Genomic DNA, 24616 nt, shown 5'->3' with positions numbered 1-24616 from the left:
CGTTGAAGGAGGGTGAAAATTCTTACCTTCTTGCCATTGAGCATTAGTTTATTGATTTTTATGTATTTATTTTTGAACAAAATAAAATGCCCTTTTTGAACCTCCTGTATCCATTTGTACAGCATTTTTCACAGCATGAGTAGTGGTAGTCAGCAACACAGTGCATTTATGTAGTAAGTGAATATGCTGCTGGTAGTGGGGAGCTTTCATAGAAGTGCTTTTGCGCACTAAGGATTGCACTGACATTGATTTGAATCTGCTTTGAAAGTGCATTGTATACACTCTTTAATTATTACATGCACTTGTGTTACCTGTTATCTAAGTAACTGACTCAAAATCAAAATATTTTAACCTTTTCTGACCTCTTGCAATCATATTTCAAAAGGTGAGGGAGCTGTGCCCTTGTCTTTATTCCTGTGTGCTTCCAGAGAAACCATGAGATTGGATCCATTTTCAATTTATTTATTTATTTATTTATTTTTAGGTTTATCTTCTTATTTTCAGATGTTATTTGTAAGAATTTCAGCTGTGTACATTTATAAAAGTAAGATTATATCAAACGTCATGGGACAGTTTTTTGTGAGATGCCATGTGCAAAATGCATTGTTGCTGAGGAATGGTTTCTCTACTAACTGAAGGAAAGATTGATCTGATGTAAGCTTTAATAAGTATTTATTCTGTAATATTTGTAGGTTGTTCATATAACAGGACTTCAGCTTGAACTGGGAAAATCCTACACACTGAAATGGACTCAACAAGCAAGTATCAATGAAAGGTTTGATTGTTATCCCAATCAGAATTCAACAAAAGAAAAATGTGAACAACTTGGCTGTGTCTGGGAGGTAAGCAAAAATGATTTCTCTTAAATGGTCGTGACAGAAACATTTCCAGAATCACACCTTTCTCTCCATTGTGGTTACAGTGGAAAAAGTAGTCAGGCAGATTTGTCAGACATAATTAGTATGGGGGCACTGCCATCAACTGACCTGTACTAGGAATTTTATTTACTTCACTGAAACTAAGGTAGTTAGCAACAATGTAAGTTCTTTCTAAGTGTATCAGTAACTGAGGTAAAACATGGTATTCTTTTCAAGATGGTAAGAAATAATAACAGTTGGAAAAAAAGAAGAACAAAACAGAACAGAATAGAGCATCTTTATCTACTGCCTCTTCTGCTTCACTGGCACCTGCAAGACTCACCCCTTTTGTCTCACCTTCATAGTCACTGAAGCACATTTTAAGCAAAAAATAAATAAATAAAATAAAATAATAATAATAAAAAATCCTTTAGATTGTTTGAGACAAAATCCCTGAGTCCCCTGGATATTATAACTCATATGCAAACTAAATTGTTCATATCTCTGTTGATACTTATGTATCCAACCCATAATGACTGACATACAATTCTTTATTACACAGTTTCATTGATGGATATCTTATGACTACAAACACGCAGGAGCTCTCTGCCCTGGTGGGGTTGATCTTTAAAGAGTATCTCCAGCTGAATTACTCCTTGCTCCTATAAATCTAAATTCTATAGCCTGGACATATCTACTACCTATGAAGACAAAATTATCTGTTAGCTGTTCCTGAAACAGGAACAGCTGAATTAGGTGAAGTTCCCTGAATCTGTGGCATTCTTAGGAAGATTCTTTTTGCAATTTTTAATATTTGGAAATATATTTTCATGTGAAATCAAACTCTGATTGTGTTATGGACTGTGTACGTTTTAAACACTTGCTCAAGTTGAAAGGTGCTTTGATTTTGATAATGACAGATGAATAAATATTCATTAGCAGCTCAGATGTGAGGAGCAGGCATAGCTTCATTAGAACAACTAGACAAGATTAATGACAAGTATGCAGAGGTGGAAGTCTAATGCATTAACCTACGTCAGTTTATCCAATCTCAGAATACCTAGTCTGAGTGTTTCTGTTGAATTATAGCAGGAAACTGAAAGTAATTTTGACCTTACTATCAGGAGATCTTTGACACATAGGATGTAATTCTCAGTGGATATTTTAGGGATAATTTATATGACTAAAGATATATGCAATCCAATGGAAAGGCCTGGTCTGCTGTTGCCTGAATATCTAATGTGGCTTTGGCACATCCTCTTGAAGGCTGATGGAGACTAGAGGACAACGGGATTAGGAGGGAGGAACTTCTGAGAATTTCAGTAGGCCAAGACTCAGCCATGTTTCAGGATTCAGCAGAAGATCACAGATACAGGGAATTTAAATCCATCTTCATTGTGCATGGGCTCAATTTCCTGATTGAATTATTTGTACAGGCTTCTTTATTGTTTAGTAGTTGTATTAATTTTTCCCTAAATTTCTACATTTGACAGCTACCTGATAAAAATGGTAGCTTTGGATCTCATGCTGATAGTATAAAATACAATAGGCCAGCATCACTCACTAACCTGCAACCTATTGTCATTTGCAGCAATCACCATCAAACCCAGATAGTCCATCCTGCTATTACAACTCTGACAACGCTTACTCTGTTGATGGAGTAGAATACTCCTCATCAGGTTTGGTAGCTAACCTGACCTTAAACAGCACCAATGCCAGAGCTAATGACAAGTACACTGAACCAATTGGTACGCTGCGCTTGGAGGTTAAATATCATAGCAACCACATGCTGCAATTTAAGGTAATTTCAGGCAAGAGTTTTGTGGTTTGTAATGTCCCATTGTTCAAAATAGTTCTGTTTACATAAATTACATAAATGTTAAGGTTTTGTAGACCAGGCCATGCTGTTTTTTTGTTTGTTTGTTTGCTTGTTTGTTTGTTTTTGTCCTATAAGTCTGTGCTAGAATTTACAATGAAGTTATATGAATCAAAGTTATAATGTCAGTGTATATCTCTAATGTCAGACAGAAACTCTGGAACTAAAGACATTATTTTAGTATACAGGTAAATTATGCTGTAAGCATAATTGTGATTTTAATATTTACTTTTGCATTAATTCTTCCACCTGTGTTCTAATTTTTTTAATGCCCTACTGTTTAGACTATCATTTGCTACTTTGCATTTAATAAGACTGAAATAAACGTGATGATGTGATGCACAAAATATAAGACATCAAGAAGTAAGCTGTGTGAGCTTACAGAATAAAGAAAACTTAAAAAAGAATCTCTTTTTCTGAGTTGTCTAAAAAATTACTAAAAGATTAATCAGAAAGGTATTTACCACACACATATGTCTATATTTAAAATATTTAAAACATGTAAAATATCAATAAAATTTCAAATATAGATATATACTTTGAATTAACAGATTTAAATAATTAACCAGACATTAATGATCTGCATTTCAATCCTTAAGCGTGTTTTTTTTTTTTTTTTTTTTTTTGTTTGTTTGTTTGTTTGTTTCACAAATACTGTGACAGAATTGGAGCAAAAATATATGTTGAAAGAAAATACTCAGCTTGGCAAAAGTATTCAATAATTTACTGTTTTAATTTTAACTAATTCTCAATTCCTATACTATAGGTAAGATTTCAAACAACTCGTTGAAATGAATTAATTTTCATTTTTTTCTTTCTAGATTTATGATTACCAGAATGCACGATATGAGGTTCCTGTACCATTAAATCTCCCAAGCTCCCCAGTGAATACAAACGAGAATCTACTCTATGAAGTATCAGTTCAGAGAAAACCATTTGGTATACAGGTTCGGCGCAAAAGCACAGGGACAGTCATGTAAGCCATATTCAATCTATTTTATTTCATTTATTTTTGCTAGCTTTTTTCATCCCAAACCATTTTCTTCATATTTTTAAATACCTCAAGACGAGTTTTTTTTTTTTTATCCTTCCCATAAAATGGCACTGTCTGCTAAATGCCAGGTGCAGCTCTATCAGAGATGGCTTCACCATTGCATTGTATGAGAGCACTCACCAGGGAAAGGATGGAGAACGCACTGTGAGCAATATCTATTTTCTCACAGTTACAGTTTTTCCCCCTGTCACTGTAGTCTGATATTTGCTCAGTCCTATGTCACATGAGGAAGTGCAGAACATAAGAAATTATTTTTCAGCCTAAAAGAAATGTCTTCCAGTGAAACATGTCACTAAAGACTGCTATAGTCTTTAAATTTATATTTCTTTATATTTATATATTTTTAAATATTCTTATTTTTATTTTCTTTCTGCTTTAGCTGGGATTCACAGCTGCCTACCTTCACATTCAGCGACATGTTCATTCAGATTTCTACCCGCTTGGCATCCCAATATATATATGGATTTGGAGAAACCGAGCACACCATGTTTCGACGCAACATGAGCTGGCACACCTGGGGAATGTTCACAAGAGACCAGGCTCCTACTGTAAGTAGAAATGAACCTAATCTGCAGAAATGTTCAACAGTACTTTGAAGTCCAGTGAATGTCTGCTGGTACTGGACACACTTATTTGCTATGAATGTATTTATTGAGACTTATAATTTGGACAGTGTTTCAATGGCAATGGTCTTCTCTAAGCCTATTTTTGCTTTGTGACCAGCAAAACCAAATGTGTGGAGCTCAGGCTCTAAGTCAGATGAATATGGCTTTTAAGTCACAGCCCAGTGCTCCTTTATTATGCTTCCTAACAAATTATTCTGAAAGATGGAAATGTATGAGGAAGTTTTGGGGTTCAATTAGTGCTTAGAGGGGTAAATCAGAAATCTTATGTCGGTGCATATATGAGTGCTATTTCCTACAAGATAACACAATGTTGGCAATTTTCAGGGAATGACCAGTGAAATAGTGGCAGTTTATTACACCTATAACTTCTAGTTCAGATTTCAATATATTGAAATATATTGAAAAACAACATAATCTCCTGATCATACAGATAGATGTCTGCTACTGCTGGAAAAAAGAGAAAATTTTGTCCTGGGAAAGCTCTTTCTTATTAGTGAGTTTTAAAGGCAGTAGTACCTTTGCTTTCCTTCATGCTAGGTCACTGTGAACAAGACAGACTCCAGTTGTCAAACTGAAATTGTTTTTCTGTAGGTGTGTTTTGTAGGTGTGTAGGTTATAAGTGTATACTTCTGAAGCTTTTTGTTTTAGATTTGGAAGTTGTGTGTCTCATCCTTTACTAATACTTTTTAAATAGATGTAAACGGGTCATTGCTTATGATGCTTCCACTTTAGAAATTATTTTATTTCGTTTGCAGTATAAGTTGAATTCCTATGGTTATCAGCCATTTTACATGGCTCTTGAAGAAGACGGCAATGCCCATGGAGTTCTCTTGCTTAACAGCAATGCAATGGGTAAGAAAATCATTTTATTTTCTCGATGTGTTTTATTTTTATGTTCAGTGGTTTGCAATAGCTGCTAATCCAGGCATCCTTTTTTCATTTCACTTTCCCCATTTCTAGATGTGACATTCCAGCCAACCCCTGCCCTGACATACCGCACCATTGGAGGAATCCTTGACTTTTACATGGTTTTGGGCCCAACACCAGAACTTGTTGTTCAGGAGTACACTGAAGTAGGATTCTTACCCTATTACAAACTAGTACTTTTTACCGGACTGTTTGGTTGGTTGGTTTTCACCTATTCACTACAAATACTCTTTCTTATTTCTAGCTGATTGGACGACCAGTGATGCCACCCTACTGGTCCTTGGGATTCCAGTTGTGCCGCTATGGATACAGGAATGACAGTGAAATTTCCCAGCTGGTGGAGGAAATGAAGGCAGCTAACATTCCCTATGTACGCTGGTAGCACTTAACATTTAAGTTCATGTCTGAACTTCTGGCTTCAGAATATCAGTTAAGACCCTTTAAACACACACAAAACAAACAAACAAAAAACAAAACAAAATAAAAACCACTCCACTACTATGGTAGAGAGGAGCAAACTCTATTTTATGCCATAGCTGCATATCTCTGCATGCTAAATGTAGAATGTTAAATGTGGTTTTGTTAAATGGTCATGTTAAATGTGGTTTTTAGGCTGCTTTATATTATCTTTTAATCATTCATAATAAAGAAGCACCCACAGATCCCTTTCTGCTGAGCTGCTCTCCAGCCACTTGTCTCCTAGTCTGTACCTGTGTCTGGCATTACTTTGTTGCAATAGTTTAAATTGATTGTTACTTAGCAGATGTTCTATAAATATGTATTTGAGGGGAAAAAAAAAAAAAAATAAAAAGAAAATGATTTTTTTCTTCATTGCTTTTGTGAATTGCAGGATGTCCAATATGTAGATATTGACCATATGGAACGGCAACTGGATTTCACTCTTGGCGCACGCTTTCAGGGATTACCAGCTCTAATTAACAAAATAAAAGCAGAAGGAATGAGATTCATCATTATCCTGGTCAGTTTGGCATACTTTTTTAAATTCGTCATTGCAGAATTACGAATATATATAACAGCATTTCTAAACTTACTTTTTCAGCATAAAGCAAAAGTTTGTTACATTTCATTTTAGGATCCAACTATCTCTGGAAATGAAACTGATTATCCTACGTTCTCGAGAGGTGTGGAAGACGATGTCTTCATCAAGTGGCCAAATACCAATGACATTATATATTCCAAGGTACTATTCCTAGGAAATATATGACCATAGAGGTATGCCATATCCAAGTGAGCATCATGTCAGCTTAGACTTCAGTGCTATTCATAGGCACAGTCTGCTAACATTATGTTCATGCCTGAATGTAAATGATACATTGAATAAATACTGGAAACTGAATTGTCTTGAGTTTATGCTGTCATTTATAGTAGCAGGTAAGAATTGTTATATCTTTCTGTTGCTGGTGCTCAGTTATATTCAGCATTGTTTAATTATTTCAAAATGTTCTTTGTCCTATAGGTCTGGCCGTTTCTTCCCAACGTTACAGTCAATGAGTCACTTCCTGAGCAAACTCAAATACGGGTAAATATTGGTACAGTATGGCTATTGTCTCAAATATAGAGGGAGAAGCACATTATTTAAGAAAAATAGCAGCAACCTAGTTGATAAAATCTCATGTCAGAAATAAGATGCAGAAAATGGCCAGCCTTCCTAACAAAGTAAAATCAGAAAACAAGTAATTATTTTTTGTTTTAGAAAATTCCAGCATTTTATCAATGGGATGCTTCCAGTGCTCTATCTTTTCTATTTTCCTATTTTTACAGCTCTATGGAGCACATGCAGCTTTCCCAGACTTCTTACGCAATTCCACAGTGGAGTGGTGGAAGAGAGAAATCCTGGAGTTCTACGACAATCCCCGTAACAACTCACAAAGTGTTAAGTTTGATGGCCTGTGGATTGTAAGTGTAGAAATGTGTCTGATTTTTGGTGTGAATGTGTGTCAAGCACGTGTGGAGCTGCAGACTGAGACTGCAGCTGCAAGGGTTCTCAAGGGCATCTACAATACAGCTTGTTTGTAATTTAGAATTTAGTGTATCTTGTTAGATTGAAGAAAATACAATCAGGTTTTGCTCTATATTTTTAGGACATGAATGAACCGGCAACTTTTTATAATGGCGCCCTTGAAGGCTGTAGAGATGACCTCCTTAATTACCCACCATACATTCCTCGTAAGTCTGATTAGTCTATAAAATAGCGTTAGGTCATTCTCACTACTATGAAATTTCTTACATATTGGTACACGTGGCATGAATTCCTATATTTAGGTATATTAAACCACAACTAAACTCCTAACTGAAAGTGTCCCTTCTTTTCCAGGAATATAAGCACACAAATAATATATTTTTTAGAATGAGCAGTAATGGCACTTCTAAAAACTAAAGTTATTTGTAGTTATGTGACTACATATAGATTTTGATACCTATTTTATATGTAGGTGCTTTGTTTTAGACACGGTAGAGAATGTAGTCTCTCTTCTGCAGTTCTCTCTGATGAATAACGCGATTAACTGAAAATTCAAAAACTATTCCTGTGTCTCCTCTCATTAGCATTTTTCTATACCGTAAAATACCTGAAACACTTGGCTAGCATTTATCTATACATAAAAATAATTGACATTCTTAACTTGGCTTTACTTAAGTGCTGGTATAAGGCAGTACAACTCAGTAAATATTAACATTCATCATTCATCGCTCTGCTATTCTGCTATTAGAGTTGCTTACTGTGGTCTTCAGATATACATAGTTTCTCAGGAATCATCAGGAAGTTAATATTCAGGCATAGGCCTTAACCAGCACATTCACTATCCAACCCAATTTATGTTTATATGGATGATAGGCCAGGGTTTACAAAGATTTGCAATATCTGCTGAATTAGGTTATACTGAGTTTATTCTTTGAGCTGCTCCAGAAAGAGCATCTATAACAGAGCTATCAAAACACTTAGAAACCCAGATGCCTGAACAGGACTATTGGAGCTATCCCATTTGATAAAGATGGAAACGTTCTTTCATAAGAAGTCACAGATGACAGTATAGATGCCCAAAAGAGAGTGAACACAAAAGACATCACGAAAATTAACAAAAAATAACAACATTTGATATAGAATATTTCTCATTAAAAAGAAAACAAAATGTCTTTCTTCTTCCCTTGTCACTAGATTTGGGATACCGGTCAGATGGTTTAATTGTCAAAACTCCGTGCATGGAAGGTGAGCAGCGTCTTCCGGATGGTACCCCGGTTAGACACTATGATGTCCACAGTCTTTACGGATGGTCACAAACAAAACCTACCCTCGAGTAAGTGAGATTTGCATAGTTTCTTGCTATCTCCAAAATGTGTTGCCAAGAACGGTTGGTGTCCATAACTATTGGCCCAAACCTGCCTGAGTCCCTTTAAGATGGTGGCGAAGTCTTCCTTTTCATCCAGTAGTGTTGATTCTTTCATTCTGTTCAAAGTGGAGTTTGGTGTTCAGAGCGTTCATTGGTGTTCACCAATGCTCCAGGTTTTGCTGCTGGCAGTATTTTAGTCACGTTCCTGCTCAGCTCGCGCTGTGATCTCACCCATGGTACAAGCAAGGTGGTAGGAACCTGAGCAAGGACGTGCAGGAGAAGGCACGGTGGGTGTGTGCAGGTCTGAGCTGAAGCTGTGCTTCCGCTGTTGCAGTGCAATAAAGGCATTCTGCTGCTGGAGCCAAGCAGGAAAGAACTAGCTGAAGCATGTCAACACCAGCAGCTGCATCACTCACTGTCTCAGGACAGGCAAAGCCTTTATTTCACTGACCCTGAGCAGATGCAATTTTCAAGGTACCTTTTAACGGCAGTTTACCCAAGTCTGATATTAAAGAAAGCTACTCTTCACCTAGCTGCAGAGCAAGTCTTTGTATAGCAGTTCTAAGGGTTTCATCCATACACATTATACATTGTGCAAGCCCAACTACTGACCTGTATTATGAAATAAGTTGGTCACGGTGCTATTTCTCGTACAGTTTAATTGGGATGTAATAACTCGCCACCAATCGTTGCCCTGTCCCAGTGTGTTCACACATAACATGTTGACTTTTCAGCAGAGGTTTCTATTAAGAGTCAGTGTGCAAGGCCATCCTGGGGCGATGCTCAGCATTGTAAATGGGAGCAGTCAATCAAAAGGCATAGCTCTGCTATTCTGTTACAAGGCAGAACAGAGAACAGGTCTGAACATTTGGATCAGCTGTTGTTAACAGTAATTACTCAATGACAGTCTCACCTAATTACTGCAATTAAAATATAAAACACCTTTTGTTTCTAGCTAGTGCTAGGATAGCCTCTTTTATTTCTAGCATTGATACCGTTTTAGCCTTATACATGTAGTGAGGAAAAATGAATATAGTTTTTTAAGAACATTAATTTAAGAAGGGCTCAGTAATCTTGGGTACTCAAAAATACTTGAGTATGGGTGAAAAGAGAAAACAGTGACATTTAAAACACACATTCTGTTCATAAAGCTTTCCTTTTAGGAATTTATTTTTTCACTTCCAAGGCAGATGTCATTACCTGTTCCTTAGTGAATAGGATCCCAGCTGACTTTAGATAACGTCTGATCTAATGATAGTATATTTGTGCTGTTTCGTTTCCAATTCAATGAGTAAGCAAGGCACAGTTTTTTGTTATAGGTCTTAATAATCTTAAAGTCCTTGGTAACTTTGATGTTGCCATTAGACAAGAAAATACCAAGGCTACTTGATTTTTGACTGGGTGGATGCTACTGCCGGCAGCATGCTTGGCAGTGCTGTCGGTCAAGCAACACATGAGCCTGCTGGCAGGACAGGAAGGAAACTGATACCTCTGCTGTCAGCCAATTCACATGCAATTTGGATATTGTAAATAGGCAATAATTTAACACTGGGAGCAATATTGCTGTCATTCCTGCACATCAGGTGTGAACTGAAATGTAGTGAAATATTTTCTTCTCTGTTGAGAGGTACTGTAACAGAAATGAGTACGATAAATTACACAGCCTATACAGATATTCTCACAGTTGAAACAAACAGAAAACTGTTGTTTAAAAAAAAAAATAAAAATGAGAGAGTGATGACAACTAAGAGATCTCTCTAATTAGATCTCTCTCTAATACTCCTTACTAAAGGAGTCATTGTGATACAGAAGATGTGTAGTAATAACTTATTCTAAGACTAAGCCATCCAAACAAGAAGATTGTTTGCATGCAAAAGCCACAATATGGAAGAAAAAAAAAAAGAAAAAAAAAAAAAGCCAGTGTAATGGAAAAGTAAGCAGCGATATTTTTTTTTTTTTTTTCCCAATTTGATACAATTTCTGTTCTGTATGAATTAGAAAGAGGAACCTTCTTTGTATCGGCTCAAGGTTATTCTTTTGTAACAAGGCTTTTGCACAGATGCAATAGCCAGAACTTTTAAGAGTAAATCTAGGAACCATTTTGAGGTAAATGTTTAGAGGGCTTGATGACACGAGGAATTGCTTTTCAAGAATCCGGCTTTGGCTCAGTCCTGAAGCAGAGAGCTGGCACCCCTGGTCAGGAAAACACTCAGGCCCTGGGCAGTTCTGTGGGCAACGTACACCTTCTTTGGATTTAGAATTTTAGCAGGACCTTCCAAAGATTGTTGAAGGAAGGTAAACGAAGCAGAGGCTGAAAATGTTTGGTAATACATTACAAAGAAAGAAAAGGTACTAGAAAACTTACTGTTTGTCTTGGAAGAAATAATTACAGCACATTAGTCTAGTTTAATTACTATGGCAATTTAAGTGACTTGTGTATTTTTGTTGTAATTATAGCATCACTAAAGCTGCAAATCCTGTCAAAAAATAAATAAATAGTGCCTTATGGAAGCAGCTGTTTAGGCAATTATTGTGGAGCTATCATTGGAGAGCAGTGCAATTCAATCAGTGCAGCTTTCTAACTAGTACTGCAGTTCAGTTTTCTACTGTAATGATTCACAGTATGAGTGCATGCCTGCAAAGGGATTCTTCGAAGAAACCAACGCAGTTATGCATCCACACTAGGCACACAGCATAGACCAGCAGTGGTAAGGTCTAAGTGTCCTCTGCGGGACAATTATGAAACATAAATTCCTCTCTGCTCCACAACTTTTTGTAATAAAGCCTGTTTGGTTACCTTTGGAGGTATTTTGTGGCAATTGCCAAGGCTTTATTTAAGAAAATGAATCATTTTTCTTTATCTTATTTGCAGAATGGACCTAGCTGGTGAATTATTTTTCCATCCTGCTCTTTTAGAGCCACAACTTGGTGGCCTTGGGAGCTCCTGTCCAGCAAGCCACTGTCTCCCCTTCCAGTAGCAATGAATGAAGCCATCTGGGTTCTGTGACAGAGCCCGTGAATAGCCCATGACAGTCCTAAACTGGTGCTTGCTGTTTCCCTTTAACTCCTTACCCCAAAGGCTTTAGGTGCTGGTGATGCACAGCAAGGCCATGAGTTGGGAATCTTGAAGGGTACATTTGGTTTCTCCCTCCACATGGCTCATCTACACCATCTTGCCAGGAGCAGTCTCTGGCTTCTACTGTCAGTCACTTCACATCAATTTCTTACTGTGTTGGTGTTTCTGTTGTGATCACGGGTCCATGGCTTGCTTTTTGCTCCGGTATCTTTCTGGCAACTGGAGTTATGTTGACAGATCTAGTATTCTAGACCCCTTTTTATCTTCTTGGTTTTAGTTTTCTTCAGATTATTTTCAGCTGGTTCTGCAAGTTTTCTACAATAAAGGAATGATGTGCCATATACCACATCGCGTAGCCCTATAAAATGTGCAAGTTGGACTACGTTCGTGGTTTCCCACAGAGTAATTTCCCTCAACTAGAAGTCTGCATTTTAGCACCTCCTTGTTTTCCACAGGTTTGCTGGCACTTAATTTTGACTTTCTGCTTCTGTGCAAATCACTGTGCACTAGCATCAAAAGCACATTTGGACTGTATAGATCCATAATAATCTGTACAACAAAAATTCCGCCCTTTGTTAGGAAAGTATAAGATGTTATATTTATTTTCAAAGAGGATCTTATATAATAAGTTCTCATGTAATTTATTTCTTCATCTGTTTTCAATGTCAGCGCTTTGCAGAATGCCACAAAGGAGCGCGGGATTGTCATCACCCGCTCAACATATCCCAGCAGTGGAAAATGGGCTGGACATTGGCTGGGCGATAACAAGGCAGCTTGGGATCAGCTGGCTAAATCGATTATTGGTATGTAGAAGAAAGAAGGTCTCTAATCAGTATATTCTGTGCATTAATTCCTTTTCCTTGACTTACCTGCATTTAGAATTTATTGGTTTTAACAGGAATACACTCTTTGTTCAACAACCAGAATCCATGGTCAATTCCTTTGTGACTTCTTCTTTATTTCTCCCTTGGTTGTTGGGAGCTCCTTTATTCTCCTGGGACCGGCCACCTTCCCACCTTGTGTTCTGTCACATCAGTTCTCATCATCTGCTGGTGCTGCTGTGCAACATATCTTTGTTTCTGACAAATCATCTCCCAACTCTTTCTTCTTTCTGTAGAAGGAAAACATGAGAAATTAGAGAAATTTTGAAACTTTTTTTTTTTTTTCTCATTCAGCACTATAATATATATTATCTAGCACAACCATTAGCATATGAAAGGGGGAAGAAAAACAGCTGGTAACAATGAATTATTTCTCCTTTCAGGTATGATGGAGTTCAGTCTCTTTGGAATATCTTATGTAAGTTAATCAGTTATTATATTTTAATTAATTATCTTGACACTGTACAAGAATTTATAATATTCCAACTGGATTGTTTGTCAACTTTCAGACAGGAGCTGATATCTGTGGCTTCTTTAATGACTCACAGTATGAGTTGTGTCTTCGCTGGATGCAGCTGGGTGCATTTTACCCATATTCGAGGAATCACAATGAGAAAGGAACAAGAGTGAGTTTTAGATTTTTAATGGTTGTTAATGGATAGACCTTTGCAATGCAAATGTAGAGAACAGCTGGGGCATCACACAAGCCAGACAGTGTGAAAAAGAAGTACATTCCAAGCAAAATGGACATGAAAAGAACATGTCTCACTCTTCATCCAAAAAAAAAAAAAGTCTTTGTATGCTAGCTCTGTTGTAATCCTCCCTCCTTGCATGGGAGGTATTATGCCTGAAAAGGGGCTGCTCTGGGATTTAGACCACTTGAAGGAAGCATATACTATATTTGATTTGACTGAATCCAACTCCTACCTATTTTTCCCTGTAGGCCGTTTTGATTTAAAGTCACTACAATAAAGTACAGTGCTTTTATGGCAAATGCTGTTAAAGGTGCAAAACTGACATCGGAGTTTGAAGCCATAGTTGTCCATAATTGTTACAAGAAATGAGGAAATGAAACAGTGTAATATGACTCTGGAATAAGAGTCAGGAATTTATGTACTTTACACATTTGCCACCATCAGATATTGTATTTCCTTTAGGAATAAAGGAAAATAATTGCTTAAATGTAGGTCTGTGCTGGCCAAGGACTATATTGTAGAAAGCTGTAAAACTAGATAAGTGGAAAAATAAAAATTGAAACAGCACGTAGATTCCAATTAGAGCTTCAAGTCTAGCCGAGTAGTGCTATTTGTGTGGCACATGTCTAATGAATCCGAGTCTCCTTTTCAAAAACTATGCGCTTATCTTGCCATGGCACACCTTTCGATAGGACTTTGAAAGCCTTTAAAAATGCAGATGCAGGGTTATCATGTTGCTTGCAGTCTTAGCCAATTTGCCAAGGTATTGTTCAATACATTTAGTAAAGATTGGAAGTGCTCCCTGACATCAGTCATTAGTGCTTTGGTCTCTTTTTCCAAGTCCTGAGTGCTGCCCTGCAGAAGAGAGGGATAATAAATTATGTACTCCAGGATGCGTAACACCTTCAGGACAACTTGCAAGAAGTATGTTTTACAGTATTCTCCGCAGGTTTTTCTCATCTTCCTTCTTTCTAGTTCCCCTCTTAGGGATGACAGCCATACCTACTGTTTTTACTGTCACTTACGCCTTAACTGAAGTATAAATAAAATGGAGGTGCTCTAGTTTGGAGGCAGAGGAATTTGCAAGGGCCTACTGAAACTTTCACAGGTCTGTCTTGCCAGGCAGATTTTGATGCCTATTTGGTAATTACTACTACTACCACTGCTACTGTTAGATTTTATGAAGTCATGAGAAAAACATAAAATGAAAGATGCTAAATGTGAACTCTCTTGTAAACATCAGCATTACTTTTCTCCATAGCTGTTCTAAACACAGTAAGCCAGTTTGAATAGCAACTGTCTCTTCTCTTCTAGAGGCAAGATCCTGTTTCCTGGAATGCAACATTTGAGAACATTTCCAGGAAAGTGCTGAATATAAGATACACTCTCTTACCCTATTTTTATACATTAATGTATGACGCCCATGCCCATGGCAGCACTGTGATCCGTCCCGTACTCCATGAGTAAGTGTGACTTCTTTGCTCTCCTTGTCAAGAATTTCATCTAAGAATTCTGGAGTTAGGATCCTCCTAATGATTTTTTTGATTATTTAGAGCAATTTTCTGAAAAAAAAAAAAAAAAAGAAAAAAAAAAAAAGCATGAAATCGAGAATATGAGCTTTCAATATCAAGTTTTACTTTCACAGAGAACAACAGTTCTCATTTCTCTGTTTTATGCTATGCAAAACTGAAAATTTGCTTAGCTAAACTGAAAATTTGCTTAGCTAGAGTTAATGTATATATTTTAAAGCTCACCTGTAGCCTCTTTAGGGATAATCAACAATGATGTTCCATTGGATGCTAGACATATGTAGAATTAAAAAGCAGATGTTGCAAAAACTTTAAGCAAAGAAGAGGGAGATAATTCTGCCACAAGTCATGACAGAATTTTGCAGGGAAAATCATCTTTTATTTATATATTTGTTTGTTTATTACTGGCCAGACTGATAGAATTGATTAAAAAAAAATAAATAATAAAAAAGATAAGTTATTAGTTGTACAAAGCCTTCTTTGTCCCTGGAAGGACAAAGTTTATTTTTATCCTTTTATTATAAGATGTGCTCTAGTATATGTACACTTGTCTTGGCTAGAGATCATAGAGCTGTTTACATGTATTGTCTTGATTTTTTTCAACCACCTGCCCAAGAAAAAAGTGACACAAATTAGAAAGTGATTCACAATCTGACCACTACCTAATCTTAGTATTGCTGATATCTCCAAAGCAAAACTGATCTTTTGAGTTTTGTGGTCTAAATATCCCCAAACTCAATTTGTCAAAGAATGGCAAAAAAAGAAAACTAAGTAATAGCCTGCATTCCTGCAATGATTTTCACATTAGGATCTTTATGAATTCTTGGCAAACAATAATTGATCTATTTAAAAGGAAACAGATAAATAAAAGATACATTTTAGTTGCCTGTCTCAGTTATTAATACTAGAATAAATACAGATGAGGAAATAGCAGATACTAGGAACAGTAGGTTGAATTACCGATGAAAACGTCTTAAAAGAACATTTTGGAAAAGTTCAGCATTCAATGTTTAATCAAAATTCTGTTAACTTGCAGGTTTGTGACAGACAGAACAACATGGGATATATACGAACAATTCCTTTGGGGACCTGCAATTCTCATCAGCCCTGTAATGCAACCGGTATGTGCTTAAGCACCCAAGTTATATGAAAGTATTAATGTTACTTTAGCTAAAAATTCCCTGTTTGCTTTAACTTCCCTAAAATACGTGTCTTTAATTCCAGAATGCTGTAACAGTGGATGCTTACATACCTGATGCCATCTGGTATGATTACTACACAGTAAGTAATTTTCAAAATTGTATGTATTCCTTGTAATGCTGTTCAGATAGTAGCAGGGTGTGCTGAGGTGTGAAACCACTATCTCCTTTTTACAAACTTATGTTTATTATCATTTCTTGGCATTATAACAACTTCTTGGCTGATTTCTTATAAAGATCCTTAGTTCCTTTTATTGTAATAAATACTTGAACTATGTACTCCTGTCTCCTTCTTTCCCCCCACCTTTTATTGCAAAACATGACTATGGAATATCCCTTTGGTCAGTCTGTGTCAGCTGTCTTGGCTGTGTCCCCTCCACAGCCTACAAACTGGCAGTGCAGCATGAGAAGCAGAAAAGTCTGTGACTCTGTATAAGCACTGCTCAGCAACCACTAAAACACCAGTGTGTTTTCAACACAATTTCCATCATAAATTTGACATTTAGCACCACGCAAGCTTCTATGAAGAAAATTAACACTATCTCAGCCAAATATAGCATAAGAATGCTGGAATGGAGAAAAACAAACAGGGTTAGCTGCACTGGCCTTTCATGGAAGGTAAGAAAAGACTAGTAAGAAGGAGTAGGCATTAAAAATCACTTCATTAACCACACGTTTGTATTTCACCTGAATGGTCACTTTGATTCAGCTGTTCTCCCCTGAGGTTGGTAAACACTTTTTTAGATACATAGCTTTATGGTTTCTCTTATGTAGAGAGAGAAATGTAGAGCATAATGTAGTTACTCCTGTGTTAACATCAGGATTTTAAGAAAAAATTCTTAAGGAATCTGCCTAGCAAAATAAATAAATAAATAAATTGTCATTATTTCATTCTAAAATAACTGTAGAGGGAGATCGATTCAACAGAAGACATTTTGTTTGTTTGTTTGTTTGTTTGTTTGTTTTCATAAATAGGATACAAATATTGGTGTTAGGGGAAAATCAGTAACTCTACCGGCACCTTTGGACCATATCAATCTTCATATTCGAGGCGGTTACATCCTCGCGTGGCAACAACCTGCTAATACAACTTTTTACAGGTACAATAAGAATAACTGGAATATTAAAATTTAGTTGTAATTATCACATTAATTAATAATATCATATTATTACCAGTCTTTAAAGAATACATTTATAATAGCACCTGAGATTTGTGGATGCTTTTTTTCTTCAGTTTCCTCTTAACGGTCTCCTTTAAATATAATACTGTGGGGCCAAGAAAGTGAGTATCAGAGACCAGGCAAATGGCTGACAGTATTTCTAGAACAAGTTCTAACACTTGAGAGAGACAAAATGTAATTAGCTGAGGATATTAAGGAAAACATATTCTGTTTTTCACAGCCGGAAAAACCCAATGGGACTTACTGTTGCTTTGAATGAGTCTCAGTTGGCAGAAGGACAGCTTTATTGGGATGATGGTGTTCGCATAGGTACGTATAATGTTTTCTTACCATCCTAAAAAACCTTTCCAGCTGTGAGGGTGGTAGAACACTGCAACAGGCTGCCAAGAGAGGCTGTGGAGCCTCCATCTTTGGAACTATTCAAAGCCCAAATTAAAACAGAGAAACAAAAACCAATGAAAAGAATTGGAAAGAGATGAAACAAATTACAGCAGTCCATGAGCAGCAAATAATGCTCAGCAGCTAGCTAACCACTTTTTGTCTGCAGTTCTAATAATAACGTTGTTGTCCAAGTGGAAACATGAACCTATAAGAAATTGCAACCCTTAGCCATCACTTTGGAAAAAAGGCTTTTGTGGTTGCTTCTGCCTTAGAAGTCCTCAGTGTAGTAGGGGGTGTTTGAGCATATGCCAGACTACTGGCCAAAGCAAGCCCAATTCTGGAGCATGCCCTTACCTGAGCATGCCTTCAGAGACAAAAGTTAAAGCTCCAGATTAACAAAGTGATTTCTACTGATTGAGACCACAGAATGCTACAATTTGTAGAATTAATCTTTGGTATCAAAGAAAGGGTGTCCTGGACCTAAGGGAGCAAATATAACAAAGACTTGTCCTCAAACCTATGGGAGCCATAACCATAGGAAATGTGGGAAACTTTCACTAATTTCCTCAGCATTAGTAAATCTAAATTGCCTTCAGACGAGATATTTGCATGCTGTTTATCCTTCCTATGCAGAGCCTATTACCCTTGTAATAACAATAAGCCATTATCTGAGATTATGACAAATAATGCAGAAAACTGTTATGTTACACAGTGATGTGTAGGTAAGTTTGCTGTAGAGCAGAAAGGCAGTACCTTCAATGGTAAACTGGTAAAATATACAACAGTGAGTTCAAAGAAGCACCAACATATACGATAATCATGTGTACATACACATACATACACACTTCTTCAATTGAATGTTTTATAATATTTTAACTGAACAGCTAAACAGCAAACACATGTGATTGTATCCTTTCTTTCTAACAGATGCATATGAAGACGGTGCATATCTGCTAACATCATTTACTGCTAAGCAGGTAGGTAATGCTAGCTAACATTCAGTTTCTGAATAATCACTTGAAGTGATCATCGTCATATTTTTAACTATTCGTATTTTAGTCTGTCCCTTTCCAAAGTTTAGATATTCCTCTTTCAGACTGATTCTGGATGACAGAGTAATTGTTATTCAGTAGGGTGAAGACTGTTGTGGGTCTCTAAATGTTGCTTTAAAAACTTCTTTGAGATCTTAGCAGCATATATGAGTGCACACTAGAAGAACAAACTTGTTTGTCATTCTTTGTACTGGTATACATCAGAGTAACCTAGTTTATTTCAGTGGGGGTATTCCACAGAGGTGCACATTCATTTTAAGGAGTTGGCCCAGACTGAAAGCTGCAGGACGGATGTTGGTGCACATCCTGTAACTGGAGATGGTTTCTCACAGGGCACTGGGTTTAATCCTGTATCAGGCCTCACAGCAGCTGGGATATGAGGCATAACTGCTGTCCCAGTGATAGCAGGGAGGGTCTGTCCATGCAGCAATTAAAGACGCAGCAGATTCCAGGATCTAGATAGACTAACAATGTGAAGAAAACTGAAGCCTTTGCATTTGGAAAATAAATAAAAATATACAGACATATTTTCTTTAAAATGCATGAGAAGTGAAGAAAGCGATTGAAAGGCTCAAGTAGACTTTTACCCATGTAATGATTGCATCCTATTTCATTCCTTTTCCTTTCAGAATGTTTTAGATATCACAGTTGTGCATCATGGTTACAATGATCCAAACAACTTAATGTTTACTGAAATTAAAGTGCTTGGCTTGAGCACAACTGTTGGGCACGTGGATGTATTGCAGAACGGTGGGACAATTCCGTCAAGTCACAAGGTGAACTACGACAGCACCACCCAGGTGAGACGCTGTTTTTGGCATAATGCCACCTTCACAGCTGAATATGTCTTCTTAAGCCTTTGGGGATTCAGCTCTCGGATCCAATACCATATTTAAAGGATAGTTCAGCAGGACATATAACCATTAACTGACAGTCACTTTTAGAAAGTACTGTTTAATAGAGAGTAAATATTGTGCAGGAGGTGCGGTAGAACTTTTAAGCACAGAAATTACTGTAGAGGAAACCACGCTGCTCCTGACTGTGAAGAAATGTTGGGTTTTGTTTTGTGCTGGTTTCTACTCTTCCTAATAGCTTACTCACAGCTTGCGATTTGAAGGAAGGAAAAGCAGCAAATGTTTCTGTAGTCTCTATGTGACCCTATTGTTGTCGGTTTTGTCTGACAACTTTTTCATTTCCTACGTCTGTTTTCTAACGCCATTTCTTCTTCTGACAAGTTAGATTTGAGCTGTAGGCAAGGCAGCACAGGGCCATTATGTGTACAAGTCCAATTCCATGCCTCTGAAGTTATCGGCTAAGCTTCTCACCAACTTCAGAGAGCCAGGCTTTCCATCTGCACGGGTCATGTCTGTCCAGAGCATTTTTTGACATATTACATATGTCAAGCACTGCTAAAGCCAACTGAGACAAATGTGTAGAATTGTATCACCACTCAGGACAGCATTCCAATGGAGCATCTTTCAAATGCAAACTGAACTACTGAGGCACCCAGTCTTGCCAATTTTCTGGTAGAGGGAGACTGTCTAATTTATTTTGCTATTGGCATCTTACCACCCTTTCTTAGAAATTCAGTACTGAGTTAAGTCTCAGTACTTTCTGTCTTTCAGTGGAAAGCCAAAAGTATTTAACTTTTGTATATAACGAAACAGATGAATTAAAAAGAAGATTAGAAGAAGAAAGTAAGATCGTAAAACAGAATGGACATATTTCATTCTGTTTCTTTTTTTTTTTATTATTATTATTATTATTAATTTTGGGTGGAAGAAAAAGAAATTGATATGCACAGCTGAATTCTAGTTTGTTCTAAGTTTTGCTGCATTTTATTTATAAACTTATATCCATTTATGTATATATTCCTCAGCACTAAAAGTTCTTCTGAATGAAGGGATGATAGCTTCTTGATCAGAAATAGAAAGCCTCTGCTGTCTAAACTAACCAGTGATACAAACACAAAAGAAAGAATATTTTTTAATTATTATTTATATATATAAAAAATCTACTACACTCTGTTAAATCAGAAAGCAAACAAACAAACAACACAAAACAAAACAATGCAAAATTGTACCCTCAATGTATAGTTACCATTTTTGTTTTTCCACAGGTCCTGAGAATCACAGATCTTCGACTTCAATTAGGCCAAACCTACACAGTGCAATGGAGTTAAAATTCCTTCCAAATAACATTGGCCATATTGCTGAATTTTTTCTTTGTTTTAAAACAGGCTTGAAATGTTCATACTGCTACTTTGTAACCTAAAAATACTTTATTCTGTAAAAACATACAACTTACATTCAGTTCATATCAAGGTATCATGTGTATAAAAAAGACATGGTTTAGTATTGTTGAAGGCTAACTACAAGCTCTCCATCTAATGCAAAACTTATGTTTTAAATACTATGGCACTTGTGTCATATTTAAAAACTGAAATCTGAATATAAAATTCTGTTTTCTTTAAGCAGAATTTCTGGCTGACTTCATGTTTGGTAAATTTTGCAAACCAAGATGCAGTTGGTATTACCTGCATGAATTTGGGGCCATAATTCTTCCCATATTTAACTTCTATCATCTTAATTTTAACTCTGCCATTGTAAATCACTATTATTGAGAAGTATTTAAATGCAGATAAATTAATGTTCTTAGATTATACTTTTAGCATGAAGCAGTGTTGCAACTTGTTCAACTATAAAATATTAAGGTATTTGCAGAAGTCATGCAAAATATTTTGTATGACTTCAGCCAGAACTTTGTGTTCCCCAGTGCTGAAGTTGCAAAAAATAAACTTGAAGTTTCAAGGTTAACTAATAAATATTGGTCTCTGAGTTTTTATTTCACTGAAGGAAATGTCGTATGTTTACTATAATAGCAATTCATGTTAACGACTTTCTGTATCCCAAGAGTGCAGCATACAAACTAAACAGATTGGTAAAGCATGTTTACAATTAAATTTGATGGGAAAAAAATGCTGTCAGAAGTAGTAGTCATCTCTACTGACTGTGCTTAAAAATCATTTAAAGGCTGCTTCTCTGCTTTAAAGGTTTGTAGTAGAACAGCCAAGTAGCTAACATCTCATAGGAAGATTGGTGTACTAATAGGACTGAATTTGCTGAAATTTGCCTGTAAAGTAAGGAATTTGGAAATGAAGGGGAAACAGGTAATAGAACAGATGAATAGATCATTTAGATCATTTAAGAATGAATTTACCATTTTGATGAATATTTTTGTCCAAAGGAACAAAGTACAATCTTGAGCTAGTGATGACCAACTGCATAAACAAGCAAACACAAGGAAATTGCTTCAGAAAAGAGAGGTGCAGGTTACTAAGCCTTTGACCCATCCCCTGTCAGGTTATGTGCTACCACTTGGGGCCTACCCAACTGATGTGGGAAATATTAGGCACAGACAAAAGCTTCCAAGAACTTATTTTCATCATTTGTGGTATTACCATGTTTATTTGGGGAAATTCATCATTCAGTTTTCTTGGCGTTGTGAGGGCTTGTCAGAGCACAGCATGTTAGCTGAACAACTTTTATTTTGGCCGGGGGAAAGGCTTTTACTGAATCCCCAAGATAATAGTTCATCAGGAACTTATTCAGACTTAGAAATCACAGCTTTCAACAGGTGTTGGCTGCCTCAGTGAGGTCCTCCCCACTGTGTCTCTTCCCATTTCCTGAGGCAATGAGCATTCTCTCTTGCAGTTTGTACAGGCACGGGGACCTGAGAAGAACACAGTCAATAATTCACTTCTGAAATACTTGTGAAGCATCATTGTTCTTAGCTGGAGACCAAGAAAGCTGTACACAACTTGGTGGCATTTTTCTGAGGTCAACAATAGCTCTTTGTGCAATGCTTCTCCCTGGGTCTGATGTTCACATGCTGTGAAACAGCTCCTGCTGCACCAAGTCCCACTGCTGCCCATGAGCCTTGTTGAGTACTGGGATAGTCTTCAACAGAATTAAGGGAACACCAAAAACACACTACTTGTATTAAGGATAGGATTACGTGAGGGTCTCACCTCAACCAAATTGAGGAAATGGTTTCTCAACCACAAAAGAGCATTTTTTCTTTTATGAAAGAATGTTTTTCTGTTCTGTGCCAACAGTTGTTTCCTTTTTGGATCTTTTCAGTTACTGCATGATCCAAAAATTACTAGTAAATTTTGAATCCATCATATAAATACATCTTCTTTTCACTAGCATATATATTTGTGTAGGTATGTTTATTCAAGCTACAAATCTCCTGTTACATGATGCCTTTTTTTTGGGTTTTTGAACACGTCCAACCTGTGACCAGGGTGGGTTCAGAGTCAGATGAGGGCAAAAGCAACCTTCTGCTACATGTGCAGCTCTAAGTTTGTAAGGAGAAGTCTAGCATTTCTTGTCCTCAACTCAGGAATGAGTGCATGGGGCCAGACCATGTGTTTATAAACTCTAAATCCATTATACACACAAAGATCACAAAATCTCACAAGGGTGTAGAAAAAGAGCAAGCACAAACGATTCTTTCCCCAGTTGGTTTCTGTCTACCACACATTTTCATCTTAAGGGTCCATAAACTAGGTGTATATTCCAGACGCAAAAGTAAAATTCATTTTGTTTCTATAACTTTCTCCACTCTGCCTTTTTATTCCATTTTAAGTGAGAATATAGAGCATCTTCTGGTGAGGAGTTCAATAATGCAACTGCTCACAAAGCAGTTGCAGTCCCACCACCTCCATTTGCAGTAGGAACTGCCTCCTTCATTGTTCCACTTGGCAACACTGTCCCATCGAACCTGTCTAATTAACACTGTACTTGGTTTTCACTTTAAGAAAAAAAAAAAAGAAAAAAAAAAAAGTCTGCCTTGTATTCATTGCATTAATTTTTTGTTTGTTTTTAATTAGTTAAATAAATAAATATCAGTTTATAAATATCAGTTATAAATTAATGAATTGATGAAAGAAGACTGTGAAAACACTCCTAGCAGGTGGCTGAGGCATCTTTTCCCCTGTCTCAGAAGCAGGGATTCAGAACCTGTACGTACTGGCCCCACCTGCAGCCCTTCTCTGCCACAGTTCATCTGCAAGAGATGAACCTTGAGCAACAGTCACTGATAAACAGGAGCAGTTTCTGCTTGGGTAGAAGAGTCATATATCTTTTCTACTGAGAGTGCTAGCATTAATAAGTAGTCAGACTATATAGTGAAGTAGTGCTGGACTGGGTAAGCTCATGCACAACTAATAGTCCCTAAAGCAGTTAACAAAGAATATTTTCCCCTATCTTTTCTCCCAGCAGATCAATTTTTGACTCATTCTCTGAGTAGTTTGACTTTCTAGCACTTAAAAGTATTACTTGCAGAATACCATAGCAATACCCTGAGGTTCAAGGTAATGCTGTTGCCTATTGCACCAAATTTCACTAGAAAATTCTTACTGAAGGCACAGCATCTTCCCTGAAAGATATGAAGTTCTTCCTTCAAAATCTTTCTTAGCTTTTTTTGGCTGTTATCCTGGGCATACTTAGAAAATAAATCCAGAGAAAACTGTACTTGCTAGAAGTCCTGCATTAAAAATTTCAGCTATTTCCTAGTATCAGAATAACAGAGTTACGTTAAGAATAGCATATGAAGACTAAGTTTTGACTACCAAGAGAGAAGTAGTATCAGAGACCCAAAAGACTGCTGGAAGTTAAGAGAATATTGAAAACTCCACACAACATGCATCCTGGTCTGAAACCAGTACTGATCATGGTTAGAAGCAAGATACTGGGCAATATAGCTACATGGCTCCAGTAAGCACTTTTTACCACAGAATCACAGAATGGCCAAGGTAGGAAGGGACCTCTGAAGATCATCTAGATCCAACCTCCCTGCCGAGTAGGATCACCCAGAGCACTCATTATATGGGTTGTGCACCCGTCCACATTTATTTTAATTTAATTTA

The 24616-nt window shown here is 36.9% G+C and overlaps 1 protein-coding gene across 2 annotated transcripts in view; it reads left to right on the top strand.

Moving 5' to 3' along the window:
* Positions 1 to 21505, top strand: part of SI (sucrase-isomaltase) — a 53291-nt gene extending 31786 nt beyond the window's left edge. For both annotated transcript variants that reach the window (XM_038183707.2, XM_027464533.3), the window contains exons 25-48: positions 693 to 842; positions 2449 to 2658; positions 3555 to 3709; positions 4167 to 4335; positions 5169 to 5265; positions 5374 to 5486; positions 5585 to 5710; positions 6191 to 6319; positions 6434 to 6541; positions 6818 to 6880; positions 7123 to 7257; positions 7443 to 7527; positions 8516 to 8654; positions 12433 to 12566; positions 13028 to 13062; positions 13154 to 13270; positions 14654 to 14802; positions 15905 to 15989; positions 16093 to 16149; positions 17043 to 17167; positions 17469 to 17557; positions 18557 to 18606; positions 19311 to 19481; positions 20801 to 21505. In XM_038183707.2, coding sequence (XP_038039635.2) covers positions 693 to 842; positions 2449 to 2658; positions 3555 to 3709; positions 4167 to 4335; positions 5169 to 5265; positions 5374 to 5486; positions 5585 to 5710; positions 6191 to 6319; positions 6434 to 6541; positions 6818 to 6880; positions 7123 to 7257; positions 7443 to 7527; positions 8516 to 8654; positions 12433 to 12566; positions 13028 to 13062; positions 13154 to 13270; positions 14654 to 14802; positions 15905 to 15989; positions 16093 to 16149; positions 17043 to 17167; positions 17469 to 17557; positions 18557 to 18606; positions 19311 to 19481; positions 20801 to 20863 — 2754 coding nt within the window. In that variant the 3' untranslated portion in view covers positions 20864 to 21505. The remainder of the gene's footprint in view (positions 1 to 692; positions 843 to 2448; positions 2659 to 3554; positions 3710 to 4166; positions 4336 to 5168; positions 5266 to 5373; positions 5487 to 5584; positions 5711 to 6190; positions 6320 to 6433; positions 6542 to 6817; positions 6881 to 7122; positions 7258 to 7442; positions 7528 to 8515; positions 8655 to 12432; positions 12567 to 13027; positions 13063 to 13153; positions 13271 to 14653; positions 14803 to 15904; positions 15990 to 16092; positions 16150 to 17042; positions 17168 to 17468; positions 17558 to 18556; positions 18607 to 19310; positions 19482 to 20800) is intronic.
* The last annotated feature ends 3111 nt before the right edge of the window (positions 21506 to 24616 follow it).

The sequence above is a fragment of the Anas platyrhynchos genome, chromosome 9 (assembly GCF_047663525.1).
Source record: "Anas platyrhynchos isolate ZD024472 breed Pekin duck chromosome 9, IASCAAS_PekinDuck_T2T, whole genome shotgun sequence".
NCBI classification, from domain to species: domain Eukaryota; kingdom Metazoa; phylum Chordata; class Aves; order Anseriformes; family Anatidae; genus Anas; species Anas platyrhynchos.
The sequence above is the reverse complement of the archived record's forward strand: the minus strand, read 5'-3'. Positions and strand labels throughout refer to the sequence as shown.